This window comes from Colletes latitarsis, chromosome 7 (genome assembly GCF_051014445.1).
Source record: "Colletes latitarsis isolate SP2378_abdomen chromosome 7, iyColLati1, whole genome shotgun sequence".
NCBI classification, from domain to species: Eukaryota; Metazoa; Arthropoda; class Insecta; order Hymenoptera; family Colletidae; genus Colletes; species Colletes latitarsis.
Window position 1 is genome coordinate 5,089,243 of NC_135140.1, and position 12,223 is coordinate 5,101,465.

The window sequence follows — 12,223 nt, forward strand, 5'->3', positions numbered from 1 at the left end:
AGGATTTCGGGGGTATGTCTATTGACCAAAAATGATTGTAATTGACCCCTGCAATCGAAAATAATTTTTTTAGAACGATTTGAAAAAATTTTTTTTCACCGAAAAATTTAGGCACCTACCCCCTGTCGATTTTTCTTAAAAATTCGTTTTTCATTTTTAGTAATTTTGTTTGACATCCCACAGAAAAGTTGTCTAATACTTTTTTGTAGGTACCCATGAGCACTAGTTCAGAAAAAAGTTTCATTGAAATATATTCACAATTGTAGGAGTTATGGCTGTTTGAAAATTGGACCATTTTTATGGGGGTTTTCTCATTTTGCGATGTCAAGGACCAACTTTACGAATATTTTTGCGATTTGTACATATTCTCCACCAAAATACGCGTAGTTTGCTTTTTTAAACATTAAAATCGTTCAATTCGTTCAGAAGTTATGACGTTTTAAAGATTCGCATGAAATTTCGAGTTAACATTTCTGGCCAGGAATTATATTTTCGGTGAGGAATTTTTTTCTCGAAAATGGTTAGGATTTCGAGGGTATGTCTAATGATAAAAAATGATTGAAATTGACCCCTGCAACTGAAAATAATTTTTTTAGAACGATTTAAAATTTTTTAATATTGTCGAAAAATTTCACACCTACTCCAATTTTTTTCTCGAAACTGAATAGGACTTCGGGGGTATGTCTATTTACCAAAAATGATTGTAATTGACCCCTGCAACTGAAAATAATTTTTTTAGAACGATTTGAAAAAATTTTTTTTCACCGAAAAATTTAGGCACCTACCCCCTGTCGATTTTTCTTAAAAATTCGTTTTTCATTTTTAGTAATTTTGTTTGACGCCCTACAGAAAAGTTGTCTAATACTTTTTTGTAGGTACCCATAAGCTCTACTCCAGAAAAAAGTTTCATTGAAATATATTCGCTATAGTAGGAGTTATGGCTGTTTGAAAATTGGATCATTTTTAGGGGGTTTTTCTCATTTTGCGGGGTCAAGGATCAACTTTTCGAATATTTTTGCAATTTCTACATATTCTCCATCAAAATACGCGTAGTTTGCTTTTTTAAACATTAAAATCGTCCAATCCGTTCAGGAGTTATGACATTTTAAAGATTCGCATGAAATTTCGGGTTAACATTTCTGGCCAGGAATTATATTTTCGGTGAGGAATTTTTTTCTCGAAATTGGTTAGGATTTCGAAGGTATGTCTAATGATCAAAAATGATTGAAATTGACCCCTGCAACTGAAAATAATTTTTTTAGAACGATTTGAAACTTTTTAATTTTGTCGAAAAATTTCACACCTTCTCGAATTTTTTTCTAGAAACTGGATAGGATTTCGGGGGTATGGCTGTTGACCAAAAATGATTGTAATTGATCCCTGCAATCGAAAATAATTTTTTCAGAACGATTTGAAATTTTTTTTTCGCCGATTTTTCTTAAAAATTTGTTTTCCATTTTTAATTAATTTGTTTGAGGCTCTACGGAAATGTTGTTTAATACTTTTTTGTAGGTATCCATAAACTCTACTTCACAAATAAATTTCAATGGAATACACACGCTATTGAGGGAGACCATTTGAAGCAACCAGCTCCTCCTTGAATCCCTGAAACTATACGTAACTCCAGAACTCATATACAAGGTGGCTATATATTAGTGTGTGTAAGTGGAGGAGCAGTTTCCCTCGAGCACCGGTCTGCCGTCTGATAATACTGAATTGCCTTTTTGAATCCCTCCCATAATCAACTCATATGTATTTACTCACAACCTACAGGTGCCTGCCCATCAATACCAATTCAGTGAATAGTTTCTCACCTGACCGAGGACGCTAAAATCACCTTCGAATTTTCAGACCGGTATGGCAATTAGATTGGGCCACGAAAGTCCATAAGGTGTAAGGTCTACCCGTATACCTCATCTGTAATAGTAGCGCGTTATTCGAATCAATTCTTAGAGTGTCGGAGGATCGAGATCGACTTAGCTATCTAAAAACAAAGTAGCCACATGAGAAATCTGATGGATTCGATCCGTGTGATAAACGCGATAAAAAAATATGAATAGTAATTAAAACACTCCATTTACCAAAGAGATAATAGAAGAGACGGTGATTCCGCGAAATCCTCGAGCGTAAGAAAGAAGCGGGACTTCTTTCCGCGCTGGCTGCGCCGAGGAAATGATAATTTGTCGCTCAAGCTCAAGGTTATCGCGTAGCGTACGCCAGCGGTGCGACGAGCGACAGAAACCAAGAGCCAACACGCGTCACATTTCATCGCGAATATCCGCCGCGGTTGCGTTGCAAATCGAACACTTGACCGCGATAAAATACATCGTTCGCGCGATCATCGAGGGACAAACCAAGAGACAATGAGATTGTGGTTTGTCGTGTCGACCATGGTGGTCCTGACGATGGACACCTGTGTTCGCGCAAGGATCCTCTCAGACTGCGAGGCCATGCACGAGCTACAACGAGCCGGGATCTCCAGAACTTACATCAGCACTTGGATATGCCTGATGCAAAACGAGAGTGGAATGAACACGCAGCTGGTGACTGGCCCGAAAAGGGCCTCCAGCTACAGTTTCGGCATCTTCCAGATCAACAGCGCCAAGTGGTGTTCCAGAGGACACTCAGGAGGCATATGCAACAAACGGTGCGAGGACTTCGCGGACGACAACATACAGGACGACATAGTTTGCGCGAAAACGATCATGGACCGCGAGGGATTCAAGTCTTGGGACGGCTGGTTGAAGAACTGCAAAAACAAACCACTACCGAACATCGCCAAGTGCAGACGATAACGACGAACGCGACGACATCTATGTCTTTGCATCATTCGGGGTTATCGAACTAGTGGGTGATGGTTCCGTGACGTTTATATGGGTTAAACTCGGTTTATCCGTATCCGTGTTGCTCCTGGAATCGGTTCGTATAACGAGTCTATGATAACGATGGAATTTCGATCGCTTCGAATCTTTAAAATATCAAAGTACTTCGAAATCTTGATCGTTTTGAAAGTCTTACGAGTCAAACAATACATATTTATAATAGCCATATGTTTTCAGATTTTCTTTTATTTATCAATAAAAATGCAACAACAGAAACAATAAAAGAAATTTATAATTATTGACGTTATCAAGACTTTCAACGCCCCTAAGACTTTTAGATTTTTAACATCGAATCCTACTCGAATCTGTGTTGCAACACGCAAAAAGATTCGAAAAAATGCGACGCGATTAATAATCTACGGATTATTCCCTCTACTAGCATTTATCCGATCGTTCGAGCAGGTACCGTGACGACGTTAATTCTGACAGAGTTCTAACGTTCGTTTCGTTGGTAGAATCGGAGTATGGAAATTGACGAGAAAGAATGACATTTAAAAATAATCGAAAGCAACACTGTTCGATGTTTGCGAGCCCAGTGCGAAGTTCACAAGTGTGCTACCGGTTGGTTTCTAACTGATAAAGATAATCGAAATATTTATACACAGATGCGGCTATTTTTACATGCATTTGAATACGAATCGATGAAATATATCTTCGCGCGAGCTACCAGGCGCTTCGAACATTTCCGACTCGCGGCGAACAATTTATTTGTTTATTATAGCGATAATTTCTTCGTTGCTTGTAAAAAAGTGCCATATACCTATCCGATAAGTCTCTTATCGCGTTTTTGCTCGTAGAGCGAAACAGGTAATTGTTAAGTTCCGTAATACTTTTATCTACTGCTTCTTGGAACGCTTGAAGAGATTGTCGTTTGGAAACAGTAGGAGGGGCCATCAAAATGGGAACGATATGGCACAGATGCGTAAACAATATTCAGCCCATAAAATACATTGTACAAAATACATACTCCCACTATAATTTAAATATCTTAAACTAAATTTACATTTACGAACAAAATTCTTCGATAATGAACATGAATAAACATAGAATCAAGAACCAGTCGAAAGATAAAATCCGAATACTATTACGCAAGATGTTACAACTTCTTCGAGGCTAAATGTTAAATAGCCTGTGTTTAAAAATCCAAAGTCACTCGAGATTTTAATAAGAGTTACTCGACGAAACTTCGAATGTATCTGTTTAAATAAATTTTATATTAAGCTAGATCGAAGTATATTATTTTATCGCTTCATTTGCACAACGATTCGATTCACTGTGCACGATATCGAACGATGTATCGTTAAGTAGAGTCGCAAGGAGAAAAGAAGCACATCTATTAAATACGACCACGAATCGATTGGAACCTACTCAACAATGATATAACCCATCGACGTGGTCATACATGGGTCGCCCGACTTGGCAAACAGAATCGGTCGAAATAGTAAAATCGTTTAGAAATGCCGACGACCATTAGAATTACAAAGCTGGACGTGACGCGAATGCATGAGTTTCTTCCTGATTTCGTTCTCTGCTCGGAAAAAGTATCGCGACCGTTCGATTTTTGTCCATTAATTTAATTTTATTACGTCCGATCGTAATTGCATTTTCTAGATGATTACGATTACAAAATTTCATCCGTTACAACAATTCGAAAATTTTTAAAACAACCTTTTGAAAGCGCGCCTCTGGTTCGACCATCGATCGCTCGAAATCGAAGGAAAAAGTATCGATGATCGATATTGCCGCGGGACATTCAATGTCGTCGAATTTTTTCGAGGAATGTTGTTGAGACTAGGACTATCAGGGTTACGAGTCATAAAAAGCAGGTGTTGCGTAACTCGCGCTTCGAAATGTCAAGTACACGTTATTATAGTGATACGAGTTAACGTGCAGGTCCAGTGAACGTGTTCTCACGCGATAAGACGAGCCGCGAAGTAACACTTTCTTGGACGATCGCCTCGGCCCGCTCGTCTTTCCGCGTTTCTCTTTTTCTCTTTAAAATCGATCGTTACCACGTGTTCGAGCGTTTTCACGATACGCCTAGGAAAGACGACAGCGAGTGCGTAAACGATTATGCAACGAGTTCGTAGACTCCTTGCGACTGAAAATTCTTAACTCAGTCGATAATTCTCGACGACTCCAACGAGATTTTTGACATTGAGAAACTTGTTGGAAGTAGGTAATTCAGATTTTCTTTGTTAAAAAAAAAGAATAGCGAAAGCAAAAAGATTTATCTGAATTTCTGATAGAAGAATTCTCGAAACTACGGATGAAAATGGTCGAAAAAGGAATAAGAAATAAGGAATTGTGAATGCAAAGCGTCGAACAGAATCGAAATCGATCGACAGAGAAATCGGATCGTGTCTCGCGGAACACCCGTTAGAATTTCAATTAGAGTGATGCGTCGATCTAAGCCTGCCTTTCCAGGTGAACATTGCCGGTTTACTGGCAGAGGAGGCGTACTTGGACAGTCTGATGCACACGCGGGGATGCACGTAGGTGCAACGTAACCGCATTTTACCTTAGAGGTGAGTGTGCATGCACCTTTCACTAGCGGAAGTGAACAACTGAGACAAACGCGTGAGAGCGACCCGGGTCATCGTTGCTTCTTTCATAGGCAGTAGCCAAGCCATCGGAGGGCAATCTACTCGTGATCGATCACGGACAATCTCCACGCATAATCGCTTCTAATTACAGGCCTTCCGAACGCTCCGATCCAAGGGTTGAAAAGATTTCGAAAACAACTGTTTACTGCTACAAACTAGAAACATACGAATAAAAAATAAATTCTAATAGTAAGGGGCTTTTGAATTTATAACCGAAGTTTCAGAAAAATGACCAGAAAGTTTGTTAGGTAATAAACTGCGTATCGCCAACGATGCCAAGCTTGTAATCGTTTATTAACGATATTGACTATCGATAGAGAATAATTTCAGGAATACCGACCGCCATTACGAGTATCGAAGGCGCAAGAAAGGCGCGAATTTACGCAATGGCGGATAAGCTGTTTAAGAAGCGTCGATAATCGTAAATAGTAATGACAATAATTATTAATGAATCGATTTATAGCGTCGTCTACGATAAGAGTGAAAAATCGGTTACGGAATCCGCGGCTGGTAATCGTGAGAAGCCGCGGGAAGGTTCGCGAAGCAGTAAATCACGTAACGCGTTTGTACGGTCGAAGACGGCGCGATAGACGCAATAAACCTCGCTGCACATGTTGCATTTCTCGATGAATTAGTATTGAATAACGGTGCACATGCGATGAATATTAACAAGCTTTTCGTCGGAAGTACATAAATACTGAATGGGAGATGTTCGTTCACAAATGGTACGAGTTCCAGACATCTCGAGGAAGCCACTCGACAAACAAATCTGTTCGCTGAATCTTCTTTGATCGTAACGCATTGTCTACAACTGTCTCGTAACTGTCTTCGTCGATTTGGAATAACGTCGTTTGCAAGATTCGCGAAATCCGCTTACGAACGGTTTAATTAGAAACGGTTCGTTTCCTTAGACGCGTCGATTACCCGGGAGAACTCGAATTGATTAGACAGACGTTCTCGCGTTTCCGGTAAGAAGACAATTTTCGATTGCACGGAACGTAAGGTCGAGAGCGTGGGTTCTCAGGGTGCATCGTGCCGGTTCGCCGCAGGAAGAAGGAAGTGCGCGAATCGATCTTGGAATAAACGAGTCTAAGTAACGGTGAACCATGGCGAACGAGAAGAGCGTGCCGGTGAAACTCGAGCGTAGTTCGGAGCCGACCTCTGCAAAGGTCGCGCCACGATACTCCTTCGAAGAAAGTGATCCGATAAAGAGCGAGCAGAAACGACTGGGTAATTGCGTTTGTACCGCTAGCAACTCTCCCCCCATTTTTATCCTACATTTTTAACCCTCCCACAGGACATCGTTTGTTTTTTCTTTCGGTAGGTCAATTATTGCCCAACCCTCTTTAGAAGCATTACTTAGATAATTGTTGGAATTTTGTAGCAGGCAGTACAACTATTTTCTAGTTTGTTACAGCAAGTATTGCAGAGCATAATTTTAAACCACAGCTTAATTATACAAATAAACAAATGATAAGGAAACCATTGGAAAAATTAACAGGACTTAAGGTGAGTTTAACGCGGTCTTTAGAGAAATCAAGTAGAGAGCAGACTATGATGCAATGCGTTAGATTAATTTTGTTCTCCTTTTGTAACAAACTTGTAGGAAATATTAATTATAATTGACAGGTTCGCTTTCATAAAAACAAACACCAAAACTATGAAATACTTCGATCGATAAACATTTTTATTACGTGACTTTAATGAATAATTGATTCTCTTATTCTACTAAAAATGCCTTTTTTATGAATTTTTGAGGGAAGGGTTATTGACTATTGTAGAACACGACTCGAGAAAGATTGGGAAACACCGATGCGATCAGTTCCATCAATCCCGTCGCTGGCAACGCCACTCTCACTTTCATAAAAAAAAGTACGAAAGAAGATTACGATGCTTCTGTTATTAAGCTCGGTAATTACTAATTAATCGCCGACGAGTTCGGTAATAGTTGTGGTTGTGCAACTAGTTCGCGTAAAAAAAAAAAAAGGAAGGAAAGAAAAAAGTGAACGATCTCGGCTGTAGATTGCGAGAGGTAAGGTAAAAGTAAAAACGTGAAAATTACTATGAAGAAAGCATTTTAATGGACGTTACGCGGTGCCAAATAAGCATTTTGAGCCGGAAAGGAAAGCGGCAAGATTAAAACGGTGCCAAGCTGATTAGAAAGAAGCGAAAGGAACGTCGCGACGAACTCTCGCGACAGAGTTGGCACCGTGAGTGTTTAACACTTTGTTTCGTTGCAAAAAAAAAAAATTACGAAAAAATAAATGAATAAGACCGATCTTCTCGAATTCGCGACAGAGTGCCAAAAGCCCCGAAATTGATTGTGTACACGGTCCGATCGCCGCTTTTAAATGTCAAAACCCACGCGACCGAACTGTGTAATAATAATTCGCAAATAAATTACGGATAACACGTCACGCGTCAACTTTTACACGTTTAACGCCGGATTTACGGAACCCGTCGATTTGACGGGTTTTTGTGATATATTTTGTTAGCAATTTGCGTTGAATTTAATTAACAATACGAGTACGCATAGTGAAATTAATCCAATACAGTAAGGAGCAAAACAGAACGCGTGAACAATATTTTACTAGAATATAAAAAACAAACGGCATCGTAGTATGTACTATATATTGGCTTTCTATGATAAATATTAAATAAATATTAATCGAAAGCAACGGTATTATCGCATGGATGACGCTTAAGAGAGTTCCTTTTACCTACATCGACGTTATCGAAAGTTTCGGGTCGATCACTTTGGAGAAACTAGGTTCAATCTTGTGCCAGGGATTGTTTTAGAATGCGGATGACCGCCGATCGCTGTTACGTTGTCGAGTGGATTGCTCAATGATTAGGTAAATAGAAATATAATAATTCTAACTCTCCTCTAACGCGACTCGAATCGCTTTACCATTAAATCAACACGACCGAAACCAGCCTCTTCGTCCAAGTACTTACAAACACCTTTATTGACATTTTCTAAGTTGTCCATTAATTTCATTAAGCGAATTTCCTCATATTTTTAACGAAAAAAAAGAATTTTTCATCGAATTTACGAAGACTATTCGAGTAGAACAACGTATGACAAATTATTAAATTAGATAATACTCATTCAGTGAGTCTACCTCGAAGAATCAGGTCAACTTTTCACGATTTTCTTCTCGTCACCTTCGCGTTGGTTACATTGTTAACTTACGTCAGTCATCTGATAGGCAGCAAACTAAATTTTCTCTTGGGAAACTTTAACAGAGGAATTATTGTATTCATACGAAGCCTTTCAGTTTAATATGCCGCGCGTCAAAATTCAAAATGTTCCTAGTTTTTTGACTCGAAACGCGAGGAGAAATTCTCGTAACTTCGATTCCAATCGAATTCGAGGAACTGCAGACCGTATTTGCACTTACGTAACGCGGGAGTTTTGAACTAGGCTTATTTACTTAGGAGTACAAGAAGAAGATTCTGCGCGAAGAAAGTGGTAGTCGTAACCGAAGTAATTCTGGAAGTAAAAAAAGCTGATGCAGAAGAAGAAATCGACAAGATCGCTCGGAGCGATGTTATTGAGTGTATACATAGCGACGTGAAGGGTGTTAAAAAAAAAAAAAAAAAAATAAGAGATAGATTCGCTAGTTTTATACAGACCTGTCTCGTCCGGTATAAACCAACCGGAAGCGTTTCTCCAGTTTTCACATACCGCAGTGATAATTACATACATGGGAAGATGTTCATGACGCTCTTCTAGGACGCCTGGCCGTAATATTACCGTATCCGTCGCGTCGTCTAGTACAGGGCGCTATAAAACAAGTTACAATTTTCTTTTTATACAATTTTAAACGATAAATTTTTAAACAATATCGATGTACATATTTTCTATCAACAGTTTATTCAAACCCCCCAATTATACGTGAATTTCGTACAAAATTAAATGAAAACAGGAAGCTAAATAAATCATTAAAAATTGATAAGGATAGAGTCCCATCATTTAAAAATATCTAGAAATTATATTGACCGCTCACGATTAATAATATTGTCAATATTAATCGGTTTGCTGTTCTGAACTTGATGTAAATTGCTTACAACCTTCGTACGACACCTCTCTTGATACTAATCGACTGATCGACGACCAGAGAAAGCGATGTATACGACATATTAACGACGATCGTTTGATTAGGAATTTCCTGAACGAAATCTACCTGAAGAAACATTCCAAAGAGGGTAAAAAAATGGGGTCAAGGCTTCAAAATAATTTTCTTCACGGCCATCGGTCGATACCTCGTCCAACATCATTAATTAATTTTTGTCAGTCGAAATCAATTTCTAACAACATTCGTATACTAATTTTAGCGACCGAATCGTGTCGCTGTGTTCAAAACAACTTGTATCGTCACATTTTATCTTATTTATAATGTCACCTGCACTATTTGCGTTCCTATTTACTTGTACATTTCCTTACTAATATAATTATATTAATCATTTATAATTAAGTTTTATCGATGTCTGTTTTCCACCTTCAAAATTACATTTTCTCTCCTGTATCTATCGTTATTTTATTCAACTACTCTGCACATTTTAATAGTATATGCAATCAGACTTTACCAAAGTGGATTTACAATTCCTTGAACCCTAAGAACATTTCGTTTCGTTTCCTTCCTTCATAAATCCAATATATTTACATGACCTTCGACGATCAAGTTTGAAAAGCAAAGACCAGCCTGTATCGCGTTCGTTTTCGCGTAAGGAAAATCCTAACGGGACCGACTTACAGTGAAAAGTTTATTGTTGAAATGTGTGTCGTACATTGGCCTTCCGTGACGCAGCTTCTGCAACAGGGACAAGAAACGTTTCGTCCTTATTATTCAGATAAACATCGCACGATGTAATAGCCGAGATACGTCAACAAGACCTCTCATTAAGATTGTTGCGAGTTCGCCTGGACTCTGCTCTCACAGCAATACTACCTGCTTGTACCAATTTCTCGACGATGAGATCACATTTTATACCATACGCGCTCTGTCGCTCTTGATTACCGTACCAAGGCTCGGATCCACCGGTTATCCGACACTTTCATCGTCAATTTCCGGTGTGCCCGAACACCTCAAGAACCGGTGAACTTTCGATTTTAAATCTCGATCGTTCCAACTACAGCCAAGCCAGAAAAATGTATGATACTCGTTTCGTAGGAAGTAGAATACAAATATGACAGATAATATATTAAGTATTGACACTGTTAGGCTACAATTCTAAGCGTTCGTCCGTTCACTGTCAAGCTCCACGAGAGACTACCTGAAGCCTGTTGTTCGATCGGTTTACCTAATGGCAAAGATGGCCGCTTCTTGACTACAGAGGTCGAAGCCAACCGTCGATGAAAACAATAAACCTATAGAGTTCTAAAATCTTACGACCGTACCGCTGAACTTGCGAATCTTGAAATTACATTAATAAGTTGTTAGTTTCGGACCTACGTTACCGTCCAAAAGTTTGAAAGCAGTCTTACTTTTTAATAAAACGCGATATTTAAACGCATAGATAGGCGCTAATTTATGTTTAGTGACGCGTGTAAAACGTAAGGATTTAAATACCCAACAAATGATCTTTAAATAATTTTCCCGTACAACGACGCGTCGAAGAATTCGCATAAATCATCCCGCGTCTGGCGTCGTCTAAGGTTGTAAATATTCATGCGTGTTATTCGGCTACCGCTATAAATTTGCGAACCGCCTATAAAAGCGCACACTGTAGTCCCCGAGACACAAAGGGATATATTATTCAACAGTGTACGGCAAACATTTATGTCGCACAAACATTCTCATTAGTATGGTAATGTATCCAGAGACTCGTTGATATTGCCTATACTGTTTACGCGGTTTATGGGCTATTATCTTGCAAACGGACGAGCCCGTTAATAGTCGCATATGCGTTACTTACGATTCCGTAACGAATAAACTGTCTCGTTGCACCGAAATAATCCACCGACAAAGGTAAGTCAATTTCAACCCGTATTCGGTCTTTAGAAATCTGTTAAAGTCCTACTCCGATCGATTAAAATGTAAAGGTAAAAAGTGACCTCCGTTTGATCGACGTCAAGATGGCGTAATCCGCTTGATCCATCCGCGTAGCACCGAATTTTCTGTACCATCGCACGAAAATATTTTTCCTTTCACCTTTCACTGGGAATTCGCAGCCTTTCACCTCGTCGGATTACACATCATTTCGTTATATGTTAGAACTTTTTTTTTTTTCGTGGGACTCGAAACACATCCTACGCGATGGCGCGAACCTTCGCCACGCTTGAACAAGGAAACGCGTAGGTCCGCGAGTCTCGCGAGAATAACAAGCGTGATCATGAAAGGCGCAAAACTGCCACTCGCCTAACATCACGAGAAATCTGCCTCGTAAAATGTCTACAATGACTACATTCTTTCACCGTAACGACAATCCAAGATAACAATTAGGATAATTGCTTTTAAAAATTGTGAGAACTCTTTGTAGTCTCTAAAAATCCTATAATTAATAAGCACAGTCCTCCTTAACAAGTAACAATTTACGGCTAACTGAACAATTACAGCGCTTTCCTTTCTGGAACAGATGTATGTAATTCTAAAATGCAAATTTCTGCCGAAAAAAGATCAACGATAGCTCGAAACGTTCGTGGAACTCACCGCGACCATTCCTCTTAATTACTTAGGCAAATGAGCGATCGGCTCTCGACGTAAAATTGTTAATTACTCGCGTGACGTT

At 39.2% G+C, this 12,223-nt stretch overlaps 1 protein-coding gene across 1 annotated transcript; it reads left to right on the plus strand.

The window, feature by feature from the left end:
* The first annotated feature begins 2,232 nt into the window (after window positions 1-2,232).
* LOC143343747 (lysozyme-like) lies at window positions 2,233-4,108 on the plus strand. Its single transcript, XM_076768949.1, has one exon. The coding sequence runs from the start codon at window positions 2,364-2,366 to the stop codon at window positions 2,793-2,795; it is 432 nt and encodes a 143-aa protein (XP_076625064.1). The 5' UTR covers window positions 2,233-2,363; the 3' UTR covers window positions 2,796-4,108.
* The last annotated feature ends 8,115 nt before the right edge of the window (window positions 4,109-12,223 follow it).

Excerpts from the sequence above, each read along its gene's own strand:
- LOC143343747 (XM_076768949.1), top strand. The coding sequence starts at position 2,364 with ATGAGATTGTGGTTTGTCGTGTCGACCATGGTGGTCCTGACGATGGAC.